General features: G+C 43.5%; 1 protein-coding gene and 1 pseudogene across 4 annotated transcripts in view; one reads left to right on the forward strand and one right to left on the reverse strand.

The window, feature by feature from the left end:
- Positions 1 to 3206: 3206 nt before the first annotated feature.
- IGSF22 (immunoglobulin superfamily member 22) overlaps positions 3207 to 25402 on the forward strand; it is a 64959-nt gene continuing 42763 nt past the window's right edge. For 2 of the 4 annotated variants that reach the window (XM_061610198.1, XM_061610199.1), the window contains exons 1-10: positions 3207 to 3439; positions 7670 to 7849; positions 10209 to 10340; positions 10585 to 10721; positions 20150 to 20249; positions 20664 to 20703; positions 22037 to 22214; positions 23287 to 23400; positions 24356 to 24518; positions 24707 to 24979. In XM_061610198.1, the coding sequence (XP_061466182.1) occupies positions 7729 to 7849; positions 10209 to 10340; positions 10585 to 10721; positions 20150 to 20249; positions 20664 to 20703; positions 22037 to 22214; positions 23287 to 23400; positions 24356 to 24518; positions 24707 to 24979 (1258 nt within the window). In that variant the 5' untranslated portion in view covers positions 3207 to 3439; positions 7670 to 7728. Of the gene's footprint in view, positions 3440 to 4875; positions 5114 to 7669; positions 7850 to 10208; positions 10341 to 10584; positions 10722 to 20149; positions 20250 to 20663; positions 20704 to 22036; positions 22215 to 23286; positions 23401 to 24355; positions 24519 to 24706; positions 24980 to 25402 lie in introns of all 4 variants that reach the window. The other 2 variants (XM_061610197.1, XM_061610196.1) reach the window with 2 other exon arrangements.
- On the reverse strand, positions 5645 to 5763 carry LOC133378550 (5S ribosomal RNA; annotated as a pseudogene).

A 25402-nucleotide genomic window follows, 5' to 3' on the forward strand; every position in this document is an offset into this window, starting at 1 on the left:
GAGCTGTCACCAAAAATGGCATCTCTGTGCCAAGTGCTCCACTGCCCCCTCCATGTTGTGATGTCGCCACATGCATTTCTTTGCCTTCCCCGGGCAGCCAATTAAGTGCAGTAGAGTTGAAGAAATGTATGATGTCATACTGATATGCAACTATATACATTACGGGCAAGTGGAGAAGCTTTATATTATGACTGAAGCTCTACATTACAGAGGAACACTTTTTTCAATAACTTTGTTAACTTAGAGGCCCATTTTCAAAAGCTGGTCCTTCATAACTGCTTAGAAGCATGTATGCTTCATGCTTTCATCTTATAGAAGGATAATGATATCCTTCTACTAGAGGACCTTCTAGTTAACCACCTGCTGGAGTTTGGCTTTGGAAATTATGGACATTGTTTTATGAAGAGCTACGTCTTTTGGTATAAAGAGTAACTATTCTGCCTTACATGTATCCATGCTAGAGCTCTTCACTGGCAGTTTGTTACATTTTCAGTAGTTTCAGGTAATGAAACAAGAATGGCTGAGACAATGGCCATTATAAGGGACATTTTGAGACAATTGTCCACATATAAAGCCTCACAGGAAGCTTAGTAACATGTTTAATGAGATATCTTAATGCAATGTCTTCAGGTTACAAGTGCCTCACATTTCTGATTATTGCCTTTCTACAGTAATGTCCAAATGGGAACTTGTGCAGGAAAGATTAAAAAGCTCCTACTGCATATCCAACTGTTTGTGAATCTTTCCAGTGAAATGTTCCCTTTGGTATTGCAGTAGCAGTGCGACAACCTATACATCAACTGCAATAATAATTGCATGAAGAAATCCAGAAGTAGAAGATTGGCTAGGACATATTATACAATAAAGACTGGGCCACACATGGTGCTAACTGGGACCTAGACAAATTGTTATTCATTAGTATAAGAACACCTCACAGTTAACAGTAAAGACATGTGTATAACACTCCTATGAAGTAGAACACTCCTTTTATTATCATTTTGTCCAGTAGAAAAACTAAAAGATAAAGAGATCTTCAGCTTAGACCTTGCTAAACTGTAGAATTTAGGGAGCATCTATCTCAAGGATTGCTCATTTGTCCTGATTTTGTCAGATAAGTCCAGTATATATCACCATCATGCCCTAAATCAGGGGTAGCCAATGTGGTGCCTTCCAGATGCTCTTGGACTCCAACTCCCATTATTCCTGATCTTGACCCTTGGCTATGATGGTGGGAGCTCTTGGGGGCTGGGAATCCAACATCTAGCAGGCACAACACTGGCTACCTGAGCCTTCAAAAGAAAGACCAGAAGAGGGAGAGTTTAAAGGAATATAGAGAATGTAAACAGTGTGTACAATGACTGACATTTCACATGCATTCTGTACTACTAAAATGGTATGCACCCTCCTCAGAATTGGCAAGAGCTCTTGACCACCACCCCACATAGCGGGTGTTTATATGCTTAGAAATGGTTGTAAGCTCTGAGGCAGGGATGGGGGAGAAATTAGATCCAGTTCACATTTTCAAGCTGGATTTATCAAATGCACACTTTCCAAAACAATATGAGAACTGAAACACAGTCATCCTAAATTCGAACTTATTTGAATTTTGTGATGCAGTTCTCCAGCCAAGCAATGTTTACAAAAATGCATATATTAGGAGAAAGTGTGCACAAAATGAATATATTTGTGAAAATAACATACAAGAATGCATTATATTAGGATGAGTTGCTTGCAAAAATGAGTACATTAGTCAAAACTGCATACAAAAATGTATTAGGAGAAATTCACACTAAAATGCTGAAGAATTTTCATGAGGATTTTAAACAGATTGCAAATTGCTGCAGAAATGTGGAGAACCAAATTTAAGATGAGAAAAATGAAAAACAGGGAGAACCAAAGTTAACAGCTCATTCCGTCCCTACTCTGAGGAGGGAAGCAGCCATTGGGCTGAGCTTGCAACAGAACACAGCATGGAAGATTCACTGGCCTGCTTGAAGGATAATTTTAGCTGATGAGTGCTTGTCTCTAGTCTTTTTAAGGCATTAATACCTCCATGGTACTCAACGTGGGAGCACTGAGCAGGAGGCATGAATGAATCTGTCAATTTGGTTTCTTTCAGTTTCTCATTTGCAATCTTAAGTTCAGTGCTCCATATTTCAGCATCAGTTGGTGATTAAAAAAAAATAAATCCAAATGAAAATCCATCAGCATTTTAGTGTGCATGTCTCCTAATATACACATTTTATCAGCAATTTTGCCTAATAAACACATTTGTGCAAGTAATCTCCCTTAATATAATGCATTTTTAAATATTATTTGCACTAAAATATGCATTTTCATGCACACTTTCCCCTAATATGTGAGTCTTTGTACATGTTATTTGGCTGGAGAGTTGCATCACAAAATCCAGAGAAGTGTGAATTTTTAAAGATGGCTTCATTTTGGTTTGCATACCTGTTTTGGAAAGTGTGAATTAGGTAGGATCGTATAAAAATGGGAGCTGAACCACATTTCTTTCCCACACCTAGAGAGCAGGAAAGCACCAGGTAGCCCCACCCCTTCACCTGCATATGAGCACCAGGACTGTCCTGAGGGACCAGGAACCCTGCATGGTTGGCCCTCTGCTACTGACTACTAGCATTTCACATGACAATTTTCTAAACTAGTTGAACCACAATCTGATGCTCTGTCACCATATCGCACACAAGCAAAGGTAAAATAAGCATCTTTTAAAGAAACATCTGTCAAATATAGAAATGCATTGCCCAAAGGGCACAGCTTTTTTTCAACTGAGGCTGATTTAAAAGAGTCCAGTATGGATCTGCATATGTATGTACAGGCAGCTTTGTGAAAACGTGGCTTTACACAACTTTTAGACTCATTCTTTGATATTCATGTACCCTCGTTTTTGTCCTTCACATATTTCAAATGCGAGTTACTTTTCACAATATTTTTCTGCAGGGACAAAGGTTCTTAATATGGAATAGAAAAACAGATGATGGTCATTTTTAAATGTAAATCCTAGCAAGGACCCCTTTTTAGCCATTTGTGAGTTTTTTCTGTTTTTTAAAAAACACTTAAAAGCATTCACTAGGGCCTTTTCTCTGTCATAACATGCTGTATTTAAGAGTTGGCTTTTCCTATATGTCCTCTTTGCCCTTAAGGATTTATCTGCCTTCTTATTCTAAGTCTGTGAAAGTGTTGAAGCTGCAGAAATGGATGTAACCACATAGCCCACAGGGGGCCAGCATGTATTTAAAGTTTGAACTACACAGAGCCATATTTGAGGTATGCTGAAAGGCCCAGCTGTCTTCCCAAGTCTGCCAAGACTCTTTAGCCGGTACACATCTGCTACAGGACTCAGAAGAACTCATTAATGCTCCTTAAAGTTCTGTTTCATAACAGTGACCACCAACAGTCTTGATTAGCAGAAGAAAAGGTACTGTTTGCAAATAGTTTAGTTTGTGTCTTATATTTATTTGGAATGTAATATGTGGCTGTTGATGGCATTGCTGTTTTGTGTTGAAAGGCTTGCGTTTCATGTTTTAAAATCTTTTTTAAAAAAATTGTTTAAAATGTTGTGTTTTTTTTAAGTACATCCCAACCTTATTTATTCCAACAGATGGGTCATATTTATAATATTCAGATAACTGGCATTTTGAATAAATAGGATTCCTCTGATGTAGCAGTAAGATTGTCACCGACCAAGCCAGAATTAAGTAGTTAAGTAATTTGCCTGGCGTGGGATGGTGAGGTCAACACTTCTTATTTTGCTTATTTTCTTACATCTTTCTCCCATCATGGGAGTCAAGGCATGGGGTTCCCATCCAGGCACTGACCAGACCCAGACCTGCTTAGCTTGAGTAAGGTGGTGATCGCATATGCCTTCAAACCATCCCATGTAGACCAGACCTTTGTTTTATTTTTCTTTCTCACATCTCTGCCTTAGTGTTAGGCAACAGTCAATGCGCATGAACTACATATACAACTAGTTATGTTTATTCTGTTCTTCTGAAAGAGGTAGCAGCACAAGAGAAAGTTACATGCCTGCAAAGTGGTGGTGCTATCATATAAACAAATAGTAAACTTGGATAGTGAGCAGATCAGAATAAGTCAGGGCTGGTTCTGTCAAGGATGGGTTCCATGCAGAAGACCATGTGTGAGAGTCACTTGCTGTGTCAAATGCCCTGATCAGCAGTCTTCTACCTTTTCACACCCAGACTCGTCTTTAAGCCAAATGTGGGTTTAGGGACCCATTTCTTTTCTTTTTTTTACCATGTATTTATATGAAAGTGGTAGTGCAATTATGTCCCACCTTAGATCAGGCTGTGACCTGATGTACACCACTGATCTTCAACTGGTGGGTTGGGACCCACTACCGAACTGCAGCCCGATCTAAGGCAGGCCACTACAGCAGCAGTACCATCATACAAATATATGGTAAAAAACAAAACACGAGTCCCCAGTTGTGTCATGGCCCCGTCAGAGGACTCATCAGACGAGGATGACTCGGGAGTAACAGCAGCAGACCCAGAAGCAGCAGACCCAGAAGGAGAAATGGAGGAAACTCCTGAGAACCCAGCTCCTTCTCCCCCTCAGCTGCAGAGCACCCCAGACACAGCTGAAGCCCTTCAGCCAGACGCAGTCAGTGAACAGGATACTCCCCCCTCACCTGTAGAACATAGACAGCAGAAGGTCAGGAAGAAGAGGGGCAGGCCTGTCCACTTAAGGCCAAAACGCTGAGGGCTCACACCTGCTGACAAACTTGCTCCTTAAAAGTCAAACCTTGGGTTCAGCTTGTTGCTGACTACAACATCAGGCGTGACCACTGTGTGTCTTCCTATTCCCTGAACCTTGACTTGGACTGATCTCTAGGCAAACTAGACCCGGACCTTCACTGACATCTCTTCTGGATTTCTGGCTTGGCACGTAAGCTTCGAACGGCCTCTGCCCTTATCTTGCTTCCTCCTTGCTAGCCTGGCAGATTTATAGCCAAGCTGCCGGCTGAGGACTTACGGCCTGGCAATTACCAAGGAATCTCCAGCCCTGCCTGCACCCCCACCGACACTGCTGTCTCAGTGAAGAGCTGACAAGTTGCTTCTTTGGGTTAAAGGTGAGTCCTGGATCTGAAAAGGTTGAAGACTCTTGATGTAGACCATGTTCACAATAGTGGCAGGCTCTGCCAGTACTGTGCAGTGTTGTCATGGAAACTCTCTCCATGATCTGGGTGACAAATATACATGGTGGGTGGCTCTCAGCAGAAATATGATTTGTTGTTATATACCTTCAAGTCGATTACAACTTATGGCAACCCTATGAATCTTCAGATGACAGACACAATATCCATATCTGTCTGTCTGTTTTCCCAGCACTTAATTATGTTAGTAGGGAAGTATGTTTCCTATTCTGCTAGCTCTCCAGTTGCAAGGATGATTGCTGATTAGAATGTGATTGCACTTGGTCAGCAAGTAGTTTCTCTGGATGGGGTGAAGGAGGCATCCATTCATGAGGCAAGGAATCATTGTTGTTATATGCCTTCAAGTCGATTATGACTTATGGTGACCCTATGAATCTTTTTTGGATATATTCATGGGATTTTCATGGTAAGAGGTATTCAGAGGTGGTTTACCATTGCCTACCTCTAAGACTACGGCACCCGGTATTCCCAGGCAGTCTCCCATCCAAGTACTAACCGGGCCTGACCCTGCTCAGCTTCTGAGATCAGATGAGATTGGGCAAGTTCAGGGTAGTATGGCTGTAGAGACATATGATTTAGACATTTAAAATAAAATTAAATAAATAAGCAAGCAAGCCTGTTGTCTGGAAAGCATGTGTTACTAAATCTCATTGCTATTGTCAGTTCCACACACCCCCATGAACCCGTATCCACATGTACAGCCATCCATTGAGGCAACATGGGTCAGGGTGTTCTGCATCAAGACAGCATCACCATACCAGGGAGACCAGAGGGCAAGGGCATGTCTCACCAGTGTTAAAACAGCTTCAATGGCCTCTGGTCTTTTTCCGAGTTCAATTCATGGTGCTGGTGCTGACCTTTAAAGTTCTGTATGGTCAGGATACAGTTACTTGCTGGAACATCTTGTCTTTCCCCACATCAGTCCACCTGATCACTGTGATCATAATCTGAAACTTTCCCTTGATGACTCCACCTTCTTAGGAACTGATGGTAGCAACCAGAAACAGGCCTGATTTGGTTGTGGTTCCTTGCCTTTGGAACACCCTCCCTAGGAGGGCTCACTTGATCCTTACATTATTATATTTTTGGTGCCAAGTGAACCTTTTTATTCTCCTAAACATTTAAATCTTTTTAATCCTTTAAGATTCTATACGACAATGTAACCCTAATATACACACACTATCTGTCTGTCTGTCTGTCTGTCTGTGCTCTCTTTTAGCTATTTTTTATTGTATTGTTTTCATTCTCTTGTTAGTCACCCTGACAGCATTAATGTGAAGGGTTGTGGGATAGAAACCAAATAACAGTCAGGTGGCATTTCCCTTTGCTTGTGGGAAAGGCTTTTTTTTAAAAAACCAGCACATGCCTCTGCTAATAGAAGAAAAGAGAAGGGGATTTTCATGCACTTACCCTCCTGCACCCCCTCCCCTAAAAAAAATCCATTTCAAATGGTTGTAGAATCCTCCAGAACAGCATGGAAGGTGATGCAGGGGGCTGTAGAGGGAAAGGGGAATTGGTAATGATTGCCCCCCCCCTGTGAGCTTCGGGGCTGGGAGCTGGGCTGTAACTAATCAGCCAGCAGTTGGCTAGGTCGTAAATCTGCCAAGGCCAGCGGATAACAGGAGCCGGCTGGAGAAAGGAATGCTTCTAACAACCGTACCAGTTGCAGTGTCCGAAAGCGTCATCAAGGTGGGGAAGCTGGTTTCAGGAAGCCAGGGGTTCAGTCTGAAAGGTCTGGAGTCTGCAAACTACGTTTCACGTGGGGGTCACGCCTGACATTGTAGTCAGCAGCCTCCTGCAGTCGCAAACTGCCTTTTAAAACCCACTTCCTAGGCAGGGGCAGGTGATTAGTCTCCCAGCTTCTCAGAGCCGCTTGTTCTTAAACGGCCTGACCTCCTCCTCCATTGCTGTGATTTGCTGGTGTCTTCACTCTGCAGGGGGGAGGGGAGCCTCCTGTTCATCCCCTGAATCTGCTTGAATGGCTTCAGCCGGGACCTGGACATTCTCCAGCTGGGGAAGAGCTGGAGTTGCATCCTCAGAGATTCCACTTGTTCCTTCTTCTGGGTCTGGCGCCACTGCCTCTTCCTCCTCCTCCGAGTCCTCCAAAGGGGCCATGACATCCTCTTCCATTCCTGGAGGCATCACAAGCCCTTCCCACAAGCAAAAGCACACAGCTGGATTCCTTCCCATGTGCCCAAATGTAGCACTTTGCCATTCACTCTTGAGAACAGTAATCATTCATTTATATTGGAGGAAATCACTAGGTGTTTGGGGGAACACCATTAGGGTGAGGGCTAACCCTGCTCCCTGTTTCTGCTGACCCCCCGTCATTGAGACCAGGCTGGCTTCTCTCTGGTATGTCCCACCCCTTCATCTTCCTAGCCCAATCCTGTGTTTTGTGGTCATGGGGTGTGGGAATGAATGCTACATTTGCTTTGACTGAGTAAAGTGATCAAGCTTTTTATCCTACAGCTCATAAAACTACAGTAATCTGCAGAAAGCCAAAGACAACAATACTGTAATCTGTCAATATGGCAACCGCAGTCATGCGTATGCAAACTAAAGTCCAGGAGCATCGCTCTGTTGTCTCCAGCTCCAGCTCCAGCTCTACCTCAATGCAGCACATGTCTCACACTACCAAAATTCTGGGAGGCAAGTATCGCGACAAACTCCAGAAGCTCAAATCATCAATGCATGTTGTAAGGGTTGGTAAATAATGAAGTAAAGCCACTGGACCCAATCCAGCCAAAGTTCATTACAACAAAGGCTATAATTTTATTTATTTTATATAGTGATTTGTTTGCTGTAATTTAATTGATTTTATGTTGCTGTAATTTTTTATGCTTTTAACTGCCCTGATAAAATTTTCCAAGTAAAGGTGGGTTATAAATTTCAGAATGAATGAATGAATAATTCAATGCACACTGCTGGGAGTAAGTTCCATTGAACTCAATTGGTGCTACTTCTGAATAGACATGCATTGGCTTTCATTATACGTAGAAGGAAACAGGATTTATTCTTTATCATCATCATCAGTATTTACTATTTCACTAAAGAATCTCAGTTACTCATAACTAGGCTATAGTCTGAAGGCACATGAGGCCAGCACCCTGCAGAAGCTAAGCAGGGTCAGGCCTGGTCAGTGCCTGGATGGGAGACTACCTGGGGACCATATGTAAGCCGTCTTGGGTTTCTATCATGAAAAGAAAGGCGGGGTATAAATGTAATAATAAATAAATAAATAAATAAATAAATGACTCTAGTTGGCTTGGGTCATCTTGTGCTGATGGTGACATTTTGTCACATGTTTCCTAATGCTACATTTTCATTTACATTTGCTTACATTTCTAAATAAATTAATTAACCCTTTCTTAGTGTGTTGTACAGGGGAACCTCCAAACTTGGCCTCGGAGGCCATTTTGGGTAAGCCACACCCACTCGCCCTACACTCAGCTTCATACATGACATTAAGTGTGGGGCAGATAAGGGCAGGGCTTCAAAGAAACAATGTAATCAAGAGGTCCATTCCTCACAACACAGGAAGCTGACCTTTAGTGTTGTGGCACCTACTCTTTGACATTCACTCCCCTGACAAATTAGACAGGCACCATCTCTGCGGTCTTTTCAGCACATTTTCCTCCCCCCTGCCAGCCACCACTAACACCGCTGCAGCTACAGAAAGCGAGAGAAAGAACCCGGCATTTTAAAATGCAGGTATCTTTCTCTTGCTTCCTGCAGTGGTGGTGGCAGGGAGGAACACAGGAGAGGAAGTCACTGCTGCCACCACCACTGACATGAGGAAACAAATGGGAGAAGTCTTTCTCCCCTTCATTCCCTCCACCGTCACCACTGCAGCTGCCATTGCCTCCTCCCGCTGCTGCCAGTGCTTCTGCCACCACCGCTGCTATAGGAAGTGTGAGAAAAAAGCCTACATTTTAAAATGCAGGCTTCTTTCTTGGGCTTCCCTCAGTGGCAGTGGGGGCTTGGGAACCCTGCAAGGGTTTGTGGCAGGTGGGTGGGATAACCCACGTGTCAATCATGTTGTGTCATAATGATGTCATGTGATTGGAAGGTGGTCAGCTCCACCCACCTGTCAAATGTGGTCCATGAGGCCAATCCTGTGGAGCCAAACAGTTTCCCACCACTGTTTTAAGTAAAGGTACCAGTGCTTCTGTCATGCATTATCTTTTACACAGATCCCTTTCACTTTTTTAAGAACGATAATCAAGGCAGAACTGCACATTGCTGGAAACATGGGACTGCCACCAAAAATGGCAACCCTGTATCAAGGCCACCTCCTCTTCCCATAAGACATAGTGTAACTCACTTTGTATCCTGACTTCATCATGCAGAGTGTTTCCCACCTTGCATACAACTTATGCCAATGACATGTAGCTGGTACACAGAAGTGCATCATTTTTAGCCTTACGCAGAAGTAACCTCCTGCACTATTACTGAGAACTGTAGATGGGCTGAGATCTTGGGAGGCACGTGATGCCCCCCTCAAAAGCCTACCGTAGTTTCCCATCCTCGTCTGCATCTGGCCTTAATTCCTTGTCCTTACCTTCAGAGTTCTCTGTGGTCTTGCCCACCCATTATCTCTCTATTTTTATTTCCCAGTGTATAGTTTCCTGTGACCTCCACTTGGTATGTGACATCAGATGTGGGGCAGTTAGAGACTCATCTGTTTTCCCTGAAGAAAGCAGGATTGTCTCCCCCATGCATCAGCTGATGGGCAGGTTCAATCCTGCTGGGTTTGGGTGCAAAAGAGAGTTCCCTTCAGGGAAAGAACGTTCTTCAGAAAGCAGGACTTGTGTTGTTCTACTATTGGAAGACACTGAAAAGACACAAGTCGCTTTTTCCAGTGACTTATCATGCAGGCCCCGAAAGGCAAAAATGGGCATGTAATTCTCAAAATAAGCACACGCAATAAATGACCGCATACTTCTTTCTTTTGAAAAATATTCTGGGGAATAATTTTATATGATTAATCTGTGCTTTTGTCTGACAGAGGACACGTTTTCGACTAAGAAGACTTCTGTTGTAGAGCAGTTCAGCATGGTCTCTCGCTCCCTCGAGATCCCTGCAGGAGAGAGCATCCCAGAATTTGTGGAGAAACCTCATCCGCTAACAGCCCCTGAAGGTAAACAGCATCCATATATTCTATTAACCACTTTGCCATCAAGGCATCATAGATACTGTCTAAAGTCACAAAAGGTGGAGTTAGCCCCCGAAAAAGAACACATGCAGCTGCTTTCCCTCTGGCATTAATGTGAGGAGAGAGACTTGGCTGAGCAGATGACATGATCAATTCTGGCACAGAAAAGGTAGGTTGCCATGAAATAGAATATAACTTGAATTTCACGTTACTTCACATTTATCTGTAGGAGACAAAGCTGTATTTAGAGCCAAAGTGAAAGGGAACCCAAAACCCAGCATCACGTGGAAAAGAGAAAGTGGGATCCCAATCAAAGAAGGATCAAAGATGTTTTTTGACAGCATCAATAAGGAATATGTACTTAAGGTAAGATGTGTTGCTTTTAAAATCCTTTTTCTCACTAGATCCTATTTCTTTGCTCCTTAATACAACATTGCTTGTAGGGATAGGGATAATCTTCCAGTCTGAAGTTCAGTTTCTCCTTAGTTTGCATTTAAAAAAAAAAAAGTATGTGAAAATTTGTATGTATTTTCCTATGCATTTCTTCTACTATATCCCTTTTTGTACACTGTGTTGCATGTTGGCAAGCCATTTCCTCTTATATTTCCTCTTATATCATACATTTTACATGTTATATTCACTAATATCCACATTTGTGTACACACTTTCCCTTAATATATATAATATATACATTTTGTATGCATATTTTGGTAGGCAAATTGCATCACAAAATTTGCATAAGTGCAAATTTTGAAGGATAGCTGTAGTCTGGTTTGCAGATTCATTCAGGAAGTCTATCACTGGGTTTATGTTAAGAAGTGAACTGAAATGCATTTCTCTCCCATCCCTAGCTCTATGCAGTATTTCTCAAAAGTGATCTTCAGCATTGCAGTTTGCAGTACTCATACTCTTCTTGCACCACCACCAATTGTGGTAGTCAGAGAGTTGCATCTATAGGGGGCTATTACACGCTGGCCCCAAGGACATGGTAGAACCATCTGAGGCCACTGTAATGAATTTGCTAGGCACTTCCAGGATAAAATCTTTAGCATCTGCCAGGACTTAGACTCCAGTGTTATAGCAGATGAATCAAGCGGGGTATCCAGAGCACAGCCTTGTCCCAATTTCTTGGATGAGTTTCAGTTGGTACAGCTGGAGGACATTGACAAGGTGCTCGGACAAGTTCGTGCAACCACTTCTGTGCTGGATCCTTGCCCTTCTTGGCTAATAAAAGCTAGCAGGGATGGAACAGCCAGCTGGGCCAGGGAAGTGATTAATGCCTCTCTGCGAGAGGGGGTGGTCCCTGGCTGCCTGAAAGAGGCGGTAGTGACACCACTTCTGAAGAGACCCTCCCTGGAATAACTATAGGCTGGTGGCAAATGTTCCATTCTTTGGCAAGGTCCTTGAACGAGTGGTTGCAGGCCAGCTCCAGACACTCTTGGATGATACAGATTATCTGGATCCATTTAAGTTGGGTTTCAGGCCTGGTTTTGGCACGGAAACAGCCTTGGTCACCCTGTATGATGACCTCTGTTGGGAGAGAGACACAGGGAGTGTGACTCTGTTGATTCTCCTTGATCTCTCAGCAGCTTTCGATACCATCAACCATGGTATCCTTCTGGGAAGACTGGCTGAGTTGGGAGTGGGAGGTACTGCATGGGAGTGGTTCCGCTCCTACTTGACGGGTCAGCTCCAGAAGGTGGTGCTTGGGGAACATTGCTCGGCACCCTGGACTGTCCAGTATGGGGTTCTGCAGGGGTCATTTCTGTCCCCCATGCTGTTCAATATCTACATGAAACTGTTGGGTGTGGTCATCCAGAGCTTTGGAGTGCACTGTCATCAGTATGCTGATGACACGCAGCTCTGTTTCTCCTTTTCATCTTCTTGTCTGTCAATTATTTATTTATTTATTATTTTTATTTAATTTAATTTATATACCGCCCTAAGCCCGAAGGCTCTCTGGGCGGTGTACAAAAAGATAAAAAACAAGCAATGTATAAATACAATAAATACAATAAATCAAGAAAACAAAACAAACAAACAATAAAAGAACCAAACAACATCCAAAATACAAATAATGATGAAAATGCCATTAAAACACACTTTAAAATGCCTGGGAGTATAAAAAGGTTTTCACCTGGCGCCGAAAAGATAGTAGCGTCGGCGCCAGGCGCACCTCATCAGGGAGGCTGTTCCACAATTTGGGGGCCACCACAGAAAAGGCCCTGGTTCTAGTCACCACCCTCCGAGCTTCTCGATGGGATGGCACTCGGAGGAGGGCCTTAGATGTTGAGCGCAGTGTCCGGGTAGGTTCATATTGGGAGAGGCGGTCCACCAGGTATTGCGGTCCCATGCCATGTAGGGCTTTATAGGTCAAAACCAGCACTTTGAATCTAGCCCGGAAACAAACAGGAAGCCAGTGCAGACGGGCCAGAACAGGTGTTATATGAGCGGACCTTCTGGTCCGCATCAGCAATCTGGCCGCTGCATTCTGGACTAGTTGTAGTTTCCGAACAGTCTTCACGGGCAGCCCAACGTAGAGCGCATTGTAGTAGTCCAGTCTAGAAGTTACCAGAGCATGAACAACTGAGGCGAGGTCGTCACTGTCCAGATAGGGACGTAGCTGGGCTACCAGGCGAAGATGGTAGAAAGCATTCCGTGCCACCGAGGCCACCTGGGCCTCAAGTGACAAGGAAGGATCAAAAAGAACCCCCAAGCTACACACCTGTTCCTTCAAGGGGAGTGTAACCCCATCAAGAACAGGATGAACATCCTCCATCTGGGCAGAGAAGGCACTCACCAACAGCATCTCGGTCTTGTCTGGATTGAGCTTCAGTCTGTTAGCTCCCATCCAGTCCATTATCGCGGCCAGGCAGCAGTTTAGCATGTTAACAGCCTCACCTGAAGAGGATGAAAAGGAGAAATAGAGCTGCGTGTCATCAGCGTACTGATGGCAACGCACCCCAAAACTCCTGATGACCGCACCCAGTGGCTTCATGTAGATGTTGAAAAGCATGGGGGACAGTACCGATCCCTGCGGAACTCCACAATGGAGAGTCCAGGGTATCGAGCAATGTTCCCCAAGCACTACCTTCTGGTGGTGACCCACCAAGTAGGAGCAGAGCCACTGCCAAGCAGTACCCCCAACTCCCAACTCCATGAGTCTTCCCAGAAGGATACCATGGTCGATGGTATCAAAAGCAGCTGAGAGATCAAGGAGAATCAACAGAGTCACACTCCCCCTGTCCCTCTCCCGACAAAGGTCATCATACAGGGCGACCAAGGCTGTTTCGGTGCCAAAACCGGGCCTGAAACCGGATTGAAATGGATCAAGATAATCAGTGTCATCCAAGAGCCCCTGGAGCTGGCCGGCAACCACCCATTCTAGCACCTTGCCCAGGAACGGAACATTCGCCACAGGTCTATAATTGTTCAGGTTATCTGGGTCCAAAGAGGGTTTCTTCAGGAGCGGTCTCACAACCGCCTCTTTCAGGCAGTCAGGGACCACTCCCTCTCTCAGAGAGGCGTTTATTATCTCCTTGGCCCAGCCAGCGGTTCCGGTCCTGCCAGCTTTCACCAGCCAAGAGGGGCAAGGGTCCAGCACAGATGTGGTCGCCCGCACCAGTCCAAGGATCTTGTCAACATCCTCAAGCTGTACAGACTGAAACTCATCCAATAAACAAGGACAAGACCGTGTTCTGGATGCTTCATTAGATCCCACTGCCATAATATTGGAGTCTAAGTCCCGGCGAATGCATGCGATCTTATCCTGGAAGTGCCTCGCGAACTCATCACAGCAGGCTACAGATGAATCTATGATGTCCCGAGGGCCAGAATGTAAAAGCCCTCGAACGATTTTAAAGAGCTCCGCCGGGCGGGAGAGAGATGCCTTAATCGTGGCAGCAAAATATCTCTTTTTTGCTGCCCTCACCGCTACTATATACCGCTTAGAAGAGGCACTCACCAAGGCATAATTGCATTCGTCAGGAGTTCGCCTCCATCTGCACTCAAGCCTCCTCCTCTCTTGCTTCATCACTCTCAGCTCCACGGTATACCATGGAGCTGTATGAGCTCTACATAGGAGGGGGCGCATGAGAGCGATCGTGTCAACCGCCAGGGTCATCTCCGTATTCCACAATCCAACCAGGGCTTCGACAGGAGCGCCAGTCTTCTCAGTCGGGAAATCCCCCAGAGCCCTTTGGAAACCCTCAGGATCCATTAGTCTCCGGGGACGGACCAATTTAATAGGTCCCCCACCCTTGCAGAGGGAAAGGGTCGCCGTGAGCCTAAACTTCAGCAAGCGGTGATCTGTCCATGACAATGGGGTAGATGAAAAAACCCCAACCACCAGATCACCATCTCCATGTCCAGTAGCGAAGATCAAATCAAGAGTATGTCCCGACACATGCGTTGGGCCAGTAACAATCTGAGACAGCCCCATGGTTGTCATGGAGGCCATGAAGTCCTGAGCCGCCCCAGATAGAGCAGTCTCGGCATGGATGTTGAAGTCCCCCAGTACCAATAGTCTAGGGGACCGCAGCAATACCTCCAAGACTACCTCTGTCAGCTCAGTTAGGGAATTTGTTGGGCAGCAGGTTGGGCGGTACACCAACAAAATTCCCAGTCTGTCTCTCTGGCCCAGCACAAGGTGGAGACACTCCAAACCAGTCGACACCTGGACAGGGTGCTTGGTGAGTGAGAAAGAACTCCTATAGACCACAGCAACCCCACCTCCCCGTCCTTCGGTTCTACCATGATGCTGAACCGTATACCCAGGTGGGCAGAGCTGGGAAAGAGCAACTCCTCCCTGATCGCCCACCCAGGTTTCAGTTATGCACGCCAGGTCGGCTGCCTCCTCCACAATTAAATCATGAACAAGGGAGATCTTATGGTGAACCGACCTGGCGTTTAACAACAGCACATGGAGATCCGAAGGCTGACTGATAGGACAACCAGCAGTCCTGGGATGTGAGGAGAACCGGAACAAGTCACAGACACTACTTGTCAATGTGCTGAACCAGTGCTTGGCTGCAACAATGACTGGATGAGGGCTAATAAACTGAGGCTCCATCCAGACAAGACTGAGATGCTACTAGTGGGTGGTTGTTCTGACCGGATGGTGGATGTCCAACCTGTCCTGGATGGGGTTGCACTCCCCCTGAAGGAGCAGGTTCGTAGCTTGGGGGTTCTCCTAGAACCATCTCTGTCACTTGAGGCTCAGGTAGCCTCGGTGGCATGGAGTGCCTTCTACCAACTTCGGTTGGTGGCCCAGCTACGCCCCTATCTGGACAGGGATAACCTTACTTCAGTTGTCCATGCTCTGGTAACCTCCAAGTTAGATTACTGCAATGCACTCTATGTGGGGCTGCCTTTGAAGACAGTTCAGAAACTGCAACTTGTGCAAAGTGCGGCAGCCAGATTGGTAATAGAGACCAGATGGTTCAAACATATAAAACCGATTCTGGCCCACTTGCATTGGCTGCCTGTATGTTTCCGAGCTCAATTGAAGGTGCTGGTTTTAACCTATAAAGCCTTACACAGCTTGGGAACACAATACCTGATGGAACGCCTCTCCCAACATGAACCCACCCATACGCTATGCTCAACATCCAAGGCCCTCCTCCAGGTGCCTACTTCGAGGGAAGCTTGGAGGATGACAACAAGGGAGAGGGACTTCTCAGTGGTGGCCCCCAAATTATGGAATGATCCTCCTGACGAGGTGCCTGGCACCAACACTGTTATCTTTTTGGTGCCAGGTCAAGACTTTCCTCTTCTCCCAGGCATTTTAGCATATGTTTTTAAATTGCTTTTTAAAAATGTGTTTTTAAATTTGTATATTTGTTTTTAATGTTTTTAATTGTTGTAAACCACCCAGAGAGCTTCAGCTATGGGGCGGTATACAAATGCAATAAATAAATAAATAAATATTGGCTGTTCTTCTGTAAAGGCCTCTGTATAGGCATCTTCTGTAAAGGGATGGGCTCGTAGAGCTGGAAGGGTCCTATAAGGCCATCGAGTCCAACCCCCTGCTCAGTGCAGGAATGAACTTAAAGCATACCCAATAGGATCTGTTCACAAGTGCCCGTTTGAAAGTATTCCATCAACCTAACAGGCTGCTATCAATTGAGTTTGTTCTTTGTCCGCAAACTGCTGCTTTTACCAATCTGTTTTTTCTCTCAGACAAAATATTGATATTAATTAAAAAACAATTAAAGGGAATATTGATGTTTTTAAAGGGGAAAAAAATCATTTCCTGAAAATAGCCACAGAAATCACTACATAAAAATCTAATCTCCAACTATAGCAAATAAGCGAATAATGGAAAATTTGACACCAAATCCAAACTGGGCGGAATTCTAGCATATCCCTAAAAGACACACATGGCAGACATGCGGTACACACATTGAGGCTTTGAAATGATTTATAAGTGCATGTACAGTAATGTAATTATAGGGCAAAGAAGCAAAAGAGAAGTGTTAAAACCTCTGAAAAGAGCTCTCATACTCATAAAATTGACATATAAGCTCTATAGCCATGATGTTCGTTGGTAGAACTGAGGATGGACTGGACATCATGATTCTACCATTAGACGCATGATACAACAGTGTGAAACAGTTTGATTACTTACTTTATTCCTGTGTATTCTCTAATGTTTTGAATCCAGCACATATGTCCTTCGCACAGTATACCCCAAAGTTTTCTTTTCTTCACAGAAGGAGCCCTCTGCAGAACTGTCATTATGAAACATTCCTTCAAAGCCTGTTTTCACTAACTTCTTTTTATCCTATTTAGCTCAGAGAAAAGCTGCATGCATGTAAATATAATATAAAAATGTCCAAGCATTTAAAAAAAGAGAGAGAGCAATTTTCCGGGTGTGTGTGTGCCATTTTGACCTATGCAGCTAAAGAGAGAAAAATGCCAAAAACCACACAGGTGCAGGATTAATTTCTTACTAACATCAAGCATAACATATCTGAACAAGCAAGGAATGACATGTGATAAATAATCCCAGTGGGCTTTGATTGTCACATCTTCAGGAGATAACTGAAAAATACGATAATCCAAGTGTAACACTTGTATCTTTTTCTCACTTTTTTATGATTGGTGGTGCAGCCTACCATGTTGCTTTGACCTTTGAAGCTAGCCATTTTTCTACTTTGTGGCCCCCTCCCCCCCGCTGCTTTTCTGCCAAATGAATGTGTTTACTTTTTAATATTTATGCAAGCAGGAGGGAACACATCTTAGATGGGATTTCAGTGGAAAAAACAACTAGCGGGGAAAGGACTGAGTATGTGCATGTGCAACGCATATGCATGTATACACACTCATGCCTTTCTTAAACTGCAGCCTTCTTTTAAGTAAATCCGTGTTGCATGCATTTCTATGTAACATGTAGTTTTCACTTCACTGAGATCTGTTTCTGTAAAGTCACTTTTATGAATTGCTGAGAGAACTGTGCCTGGGATTCCCAATGTTGCTCATACGCCCCAGTTTGGCACTAGCTGCTCTTTGGCACATTTAGGCTGCAATTCAAACTGCTGACCAGCAGCAGCAGCAAGGTTTAGTGGAGTGGTGTAGCCAGAGCTTGGAAGATTACTTTTAAAAAGTAATAAATTACAGTTACAATTACATCGCCCAAAAAGTACTAATTACCATTACAATTGCTCTGAAAGTAACTGATTACTTTTTCTCAAAAGTAATCACTACAATTACATGTCAGTTACTTTTTTAAAAAAATGCCTACGAGGTGCTGGCCTTGGCCGCTGCACATCTAAGTAGCCTAAAACAACATTAAAAATAAACACACACATACAGAGATAGTAGAATAATTCTTTTTATCCATAAGATAGCAATGGTGGTCTCTCTGCTGGTAAGGGTGGTGGGGAGGGAGGCTGAGGCCACTACTCAGATCTTTGCATGTTGAACCAAGTGCAACCCCCCCCCCCCTCAGCCAGCAAGCATAATCTCTCTCACTTAACCACCTCCCGGGCCCTGCCCTGCCAACAACTAAGAGACACTCACCCAAGCAAACATTTTCCCCTGAGATGCAAAAAAAGTTAAAATACTGCAAATGCAGCACAGTAGCAAGAAAGGGCGGTGGAGGCCACTTTGTGTGCCAAGTGGAAACACAGTATTCACACACACACACACACACACACACACACACATATGTTGTCATCTTTCACCTCCACAGTTCTTTATCTCCATTCTGCTGCTGCCTCCTTCTGCTCCTTTATCCATGTTCTTGCCCTCCGGCTCCTTTTCCCCTCCACTCCATTCTTCACCCCCACCATCCATTTTTTGAAACAATTGTTTTCTCCACTCCACCCCGTCTTACTCTCCACCTCCTCCCTTGTCACCTCCTACACACCCACAGAGCATGAGGGAAGAGTTATGCTGCACAGAAGCCCAGTTTGAGGCACATGATTTTCATCCACAAATCAGAGGAGCAGAAGACTTCCCCTGTTCCCCCTCCATGTAATGTCCCAAAGTAATGCTAGAAACATTACAATTACTCCACAAAAGTAATAAAATTACTCCTAGTTCTATTACAATCAAAATGTAAAGGAATTGCCCACTCGTTCGTCAAAAAAGTAATGAATTACAAGTAATTTCTTCCAAGCTCTGGGTGTAGCCACTACCATATCCACAGCCCTCCTGCTCATGACACCCAGGTCAGAAGGTGGAGGGGCAGAGAAAAATGCCGCTTTGCGGGTGCATTGGAGAGACCTGCATCGGGCCTGGCTGTCATATGATATGCTATTCATGGAATTGTGAACCGGCCCAGCTCTTCTGCACCCTAGTTGGGGGGGTTTCTACTGGCTACTGTCAGCAGGGATGCCACTGGCAGTAGCTGCTACCTGCTCTTTTGGGTGGCTGCATTAGAACACTCCTCACTGGTGAGGCTCCCCTACAAGCACAGGTCAGCAGAGCCAAGTAGGGTGGGGTGGAGGGACACCTCAGGCTCATCCAATCCTCCTCCAGCATAGCAGCATAGAAGCTTGGATTACTCTGCTTCTCATTAATGTCTCCATGGTTATCACATTGGGGCTTAACTGATGGCTCAAAAGGATTTCATTTCCAATACATTATTTTAAAGCCTGTGTATGTTTTAATGAGTAAAGTAATTTATAGTCCAGAGAAACTCTTGGCTGTTCTCAGTGATATAGGTAGAAGGGCTTCATCTATTATGACCATGTCTTCATCAAATGTCCAGGATTGATCCTACCTATTGTACAACATAGCTATTGTAGAAAATGTATTCAGGCAAATAGTTATTGGGGAGCATGTGTCTACACTGGAATTGCTTTTTAAGATTTTTTAAAGCTTTTTTTAAAAAGATGTTTTTAAAGAAGTTTTAAATACGTTTTTAAAGATGTTTTGTTTTCATATATTTTAAAGTCTGTTTTTAAGATGTTTTAGAGGCATCTGGAGTCAAGTTTAGGCTATAAGCAATTGCTTCTTGACTCCAGATGCCTCAGTGTTTAAGGGAAAGAGTTACTAGATACTAGCCATGATGCCTATGCTCTGCCTCCATGGTCAGAGATAGTATGCTTCCAAGTACCAGTTGCTGGAAAACACAGAAGGGGAGAGTGCTCTTGCACTCAGGTCCTGCTTGCAGGCTTCCCTTGGGCATCTGGTTGATCACTGTGATAACAGGATGCTGGACTTGATGGGCCACTGACCTGATCCTGCTGGCTCTTCTTATGCTTTTAAGTTCTTATGCTGGTTATGTAAATTCTGCAAGCTCCTCTCACTGCCTCTTTTATCTGGGTGTTGTGACTTCTTTGCAGTTGGAAAGCCTCACAACAGATGATGCAGACAATTACAAGTGTGTTGTTTCCAATGACCATGCTGATATCATCTATACTGTGTCCTTGTGTGTTACTGAGTGTAAGTACCTAACAATTTAAGTACTTAAAAGAGTTTAAGAAGAAGACACTGCCTTATGGAAAACAGAAAGCCCCCTGGAACTTTTACCAAGATTGAATTAAGGAATATGGAAGCCCTTTGATAAATGTGTAATAAGGACCACAGATCTGTCTCATAAGTTACATAAAAGGCCCTGCAGCCACTCTTTTGCTTCCCTTAGAACAGGGAACCGTGGGGCACCTGTAGCTCGTCTGATGACAAGGGACTCAAACTCCCATTAGCCCTAGTCAGCATGGCCAACAGCCAGGAATTATGGGCGCTGTGATCCAGCAACATCTGGAGAGCCATAGGTTCACCATCCCTATCTTAGAACATAGGCTGTCTGTATTAACTCTCTTATTTTAATTTTTGTTGACTTTTTTCTTTTTAAAAAAGGTCAAGAAAAGCTGGATTTCAAAAAAATGTTGAAGAAAAGGTGAGACGCTCCCCCCCAAGCACATTTAGTGTTAGCACAATTTCTCAAGCGAGACAATTTCCAGATCTTTTCCCTAAGTGGGTTGCAAGATAGCTGTGGATGGGATGCTGAGCTGTAGGAAGAGGGGGAAGCCATGTGGGGAGGCCCTTGTAAGGCAGGAGTGAGAGACTGTGACAAAGAGAGAGGCCAGAGCTTGGCTGCTCCCGTGGAATGCAAAGAGTGCAGGGATCAATTTACATGTTTGCTTCTTTGCTTAAAACATTTTTACCCCACCTCTCCAACCTTTTGAGGCAGCTAACAAAATGGTGGCAAAATCACAATAATAAAAAAACCTCAACACAGCCTAACCAACAAAGGGCAGGTCCTGCAGAGAGAAAGCAGCAGAACAAAGGACAGTTTTGACTGCCAAATCCCCGGGGAGGAGAGGTTCATTTAAGAAAAGGTGAACAGCCCTGATGAAACCCCATCAGCTGGGTCATTCTGTAACCAAAGATGGCCATGTGTCCTGCTTTGCAGAGAGCAGACCTCTATTTGAAAATGTCTTCTGTCGGAAGGACTGGAAGGTCCAAGTCTTGTTTACAGATAAAGAACCAGCCGTAGGAAAGTAGAACAGGGGGCTTGGGAGTGGCCCGTCAACAGTTAGCAGCTGGACAACAGACTGAACAAACACGCAGGTCACCCAGTTGCAGTCTTCCCCACTAAAGTGAGATGTATTGTATTTCTATTTTAAGTTTGAATCTATATATAAATTCACACAGGCACATTTTATGCATTATGTATCCTCTTGTCTGGTAATGTATTTCCTTTTTTTTCTCCATGATGCGTAAGTGGCCACCCTGTAGCCTTGAGACTAGTATGAAAAGAGTCTGCTACTTCCACTATTATTTCAAAAAGATGGAACTGAGCAGAGCCTTCCCTGAGGATCCTAATGGGGGTGAGGTAGGGAGTCCCAAGGTAACCCTGTCTCAGGCTATGGATGGAGTGACTGCTTGGTTTGCCCATCAGAAAACACAACGAACAGCTAAATCAGAGTCAAGAAACAATAAGTTATGTTACCCTTCCCTCAGGGAGTCTAAAGCCTATGTAACTAGAAATGGGAGAACAGACCCAACCTCACAGATCAGAATATTCTTTGGGAGTAGAAGAAAACCACATCCATGGCTAAAGGAAAATGGCTTGGGAAAGACTTGTCTTAAGACTGACTTCCAAGCTGGTTTAATCGTTTCCTTCCCAAGAGGCTTGGGGAACAGTCATTTTGCAAGGAACCTTAGAATTCTTTGTTAGAATCAGGTGAATGGCTGCCACGTGACCTTTTGTGTGCGTGTGCTCACAGGGGGCCTCCAGCTCCAAAGAAAAAAGAGAAGAAAACGATAGGTGAAAAAGAAATGCTGGAGATTCTCTCCAAGGTACCCAAGAAGGACTTTGAGAGGGTCTGTGCGGAATATGGCTTCACAGATTTCCGAGGACTTCTTAGAAAGCTGAAGGAGATGAAGAAAAAAGTCGAAGTTGAGGTGAGTGATGCCATCAGACACTGAAATGCTGAGCCAACATTCAATTTTTGTTTCTGAGTGTGTTGTAAACAATTATTCTGTTTCTATTGGACTGTGGTTATGTTCCCCTGATGCTTGTTATCTTATCTGCACGTCAAGGAGAAAAGGATTAGATCACATTATTAGATTGAAATGTTTCAGCTAAAAGAAAAGTGGAATTCAGAGCTTGGGCTTTAGGTGTGAAAAACAGTGTGTGTGAGTGTAAAGAAATGTGTGATGTTTTTCTTAATCCGACATCCTGAAAAAAATTACCATAAAACACTTGAATGCAAAAACTTTTTTTTTTTTTTGGCTGGATCCAAAGGTGCCTTTCCATGAAGAGGAGAGTCTTTGATCCAGTGGGGCCTTCTGCAAACAGACAGGAGGATGGGGAGTTGATTTTCACCTATTCCCACTTCCTTCCCCACAGTGGTCCAGAAGGTCCACCAAACCTCCAGAGCAAATTTGAGAGGGCAGAGTGGGGAAGAAAAGCCAAGGGTGACACATTTCAGCTCGCAAACCACCAGTTCCAGTCCTCTGCCATTTAATGACTTACTTGTGTGTGTGTTTGTGTGTGTGTGTGTGGCATAAGCCACAGTATATTTGTTACTGTGCAACATCAGAAGCTGCCTTATATGAGTCAGACCATTGGTCTCTCAAACTCAGTATTGTCAACACTTACTAGCAATGGCTCTCCAGGGTTTCAGACAGGAATCTCTCCTGGTCCTACCTGGAGATGCCGCGGATTGCACTTAGGACCTTCTGCATGCAAAGCAGGTGCTCTACCACTGAGCAACGACCCTTCCCCGATAAGATACTTCAAGGTGCCACAGGATTCTTGCTTGTTCTTCCCCCACACCACACACCACAAATCAATAGGCCATTGCAATGCATTATCATAACAAATGGTAATAAAAATAAAGCTAAGCAATGGCATAAGGATACAAGCACAAGGTAAGAGCAATCAAATTTATTAATGAAAAGTGGATTTTTAAGGAAGACAATAAAGCAGGAGATCATTTGGAATTTTTATTAATTCTTAATTTATATTCAGGCCGTAAAAGTTCTGAAACCTCTGGAGGATATTACTGCTAAGGTGGACTCTACAGCAGTATTTGATTGTATTTTAGAACTCAAGGATCCCAATATGAAGAAGATATGGGTAAAGGTAGGTAACCACCTTTCTTTGTATTGGCTTGAATGAAGGAAGGTAATATGTGAGACTTTCAGAGTAATGAACAGAGGGGTATCTGCCATAGATTTCCCTCTAAAGCCGTGTTGTTGGCTAACTACTTCTACAAGCCAGTTAATTAAAGGCAATAACTTTTATGTTCAAAGAGAAAACAAGGATGGTTCATTTAGCCATGCTGTAATGCATGCCGAAAGGAAATTGCTATAAATCACCAGTTTCTTTGCTAATCCTCATTTATTTGCCCACGCAATTTGTCAGCTATGGCATACTTCCAATGAATTTATAACATTGCTAAGACATCCAGTTGAATCCATGCATTCATGAGTACATGCTCACTGCTTTGTAGCCTTGTATTTCCATTGTTATGCTAGGAGCCAGTTCATGGATGTGTAGTTAGTTATCACTTAATGACTGGCATACATGAGCTATCACGGATCTAGCAGAACATAATGTTTTCTTTCTTTCTTTCTTTCTTTCTTTCTTTCTTTCTTTCTTTCTTTCTTTCTTTCTTATTTACTTACTTACTTACTTACTTGTAGCACAGTTTCATTAAAAATACAGTTATATATACAATAAAAGTAACATAAAAACTAAAATCACAGATCACTGGCTAACTATTACAGAAAGATTTTTTTTCTTAATTGTCTGCATAATTCTGGCAGCTTAAAAAAGCTTTTTAGCAAATTTTTAAAAATCAATACAGAAGACACAAGTTGAACTATTGGGAAGAACATTCCATATCATATCAGCTGATAGCACACAACTATTTTCAATTAGATCCATTCATAGTTGCCAGTCACTAAATGGTGAATAATTAAGTGAAGCATATACAGTGCATAAACCATCATTAAGATGTCCTTCCAGTTGGCATGTCATGTAGATATTACTATGTATTCCACCTTTCAAATATCTCCACAATTTATTTTTCCAGGGTGAAGAACCTTTGCGTTTTCAATATTCCATAGGAAAATATGAAACTAAGCAGATGGGCACTAAGTTTATGCTCTACGTCATGAATGTGACTCCAAATGACATAGGCACATACAGTCTTTTCGTGGGAGATAAGCATCTCTCTGCACGATTGAAAGTAATCGGTAAATGTGATTTTTCATTGATAGGATAAAGTAATCACATCCTCAGCTCAATACAAGTAATAGCAGTCTTGATTATTTCTGTAGGGTTACAATGATGTATGCAGGCTGGGGATCTGACCTGTATTGTAGTCTATGTGGTTAAACACACATATAAACAGTGAAGGTTACTGTCTGCCTTGCCTTAACAGATGAACCCCTGAAGTTTTTGGCAGACCTGAAACCTCTGACAATAACTGAGCGGCAAACTGCTGTGTTTGAGATCCGCCTTTCCAAAAAGGTGCCCAACTTTGCCTGGAAGTTCAATGGGAAAGAGCTGAAGCGGGATGATAAGTATGAGATCATCACATCGGAGGATGGCTTAACTCACACACTGAAAATTAAGGATGTCCGTCCAAGTGACACTGGTAATGTCACTTTTGAAGCTGGAGATCTCATGACTAACGCTGAGCTTTTCATTCAGAGTAAGTGGTGCTGATATTGTATTGCCTGAGTGATCCACATTTTAAAAACAAAGAACTTGAACCAGTGCCTAAGTGCATCACATTTTGATTGCTGCTACAATTATTGTGCTTCCTTTGCTGATATTGTCTTGATTCCTGGTGTCACATTATGTCCTGTTACGAAATAGTCTATCAACTATTGGCTTGACTGACTCATCTTAATTAAATTAGATCTGATTTTTAAAATGTGAAAGCAGGTACCTGAAGGGATTTTGCTATGGAACAGAAGAATGTTCTGATACCAGTGCTATTTGGTGATTCAAACAAAAATCAGGGGGAAAAGATGGGATAGGGAGGCAAAATTATTTGTACAACCCAAGTTTGATTAATTTCAACAGATGATGGAATGCAGTAGGAATCTGTTTAACACGGGGCTGGTTCACA

This window comes from Rhineura floridana, chromosome 2 (assembly GCF_030035675.1).
Source record: "Rhineura floridana isolate rRhiFlo1 chromosome 2, rRhiFlo1.hap2, whole genome shotgun sequence".
Classification (NCBI taxonomy): domain Eukaryota; kingdom Metazoa; phylum Chordata; class Lepidosauria; order Squamata; family Rhineuridae; genus Rhineura; species Rhineura floridana.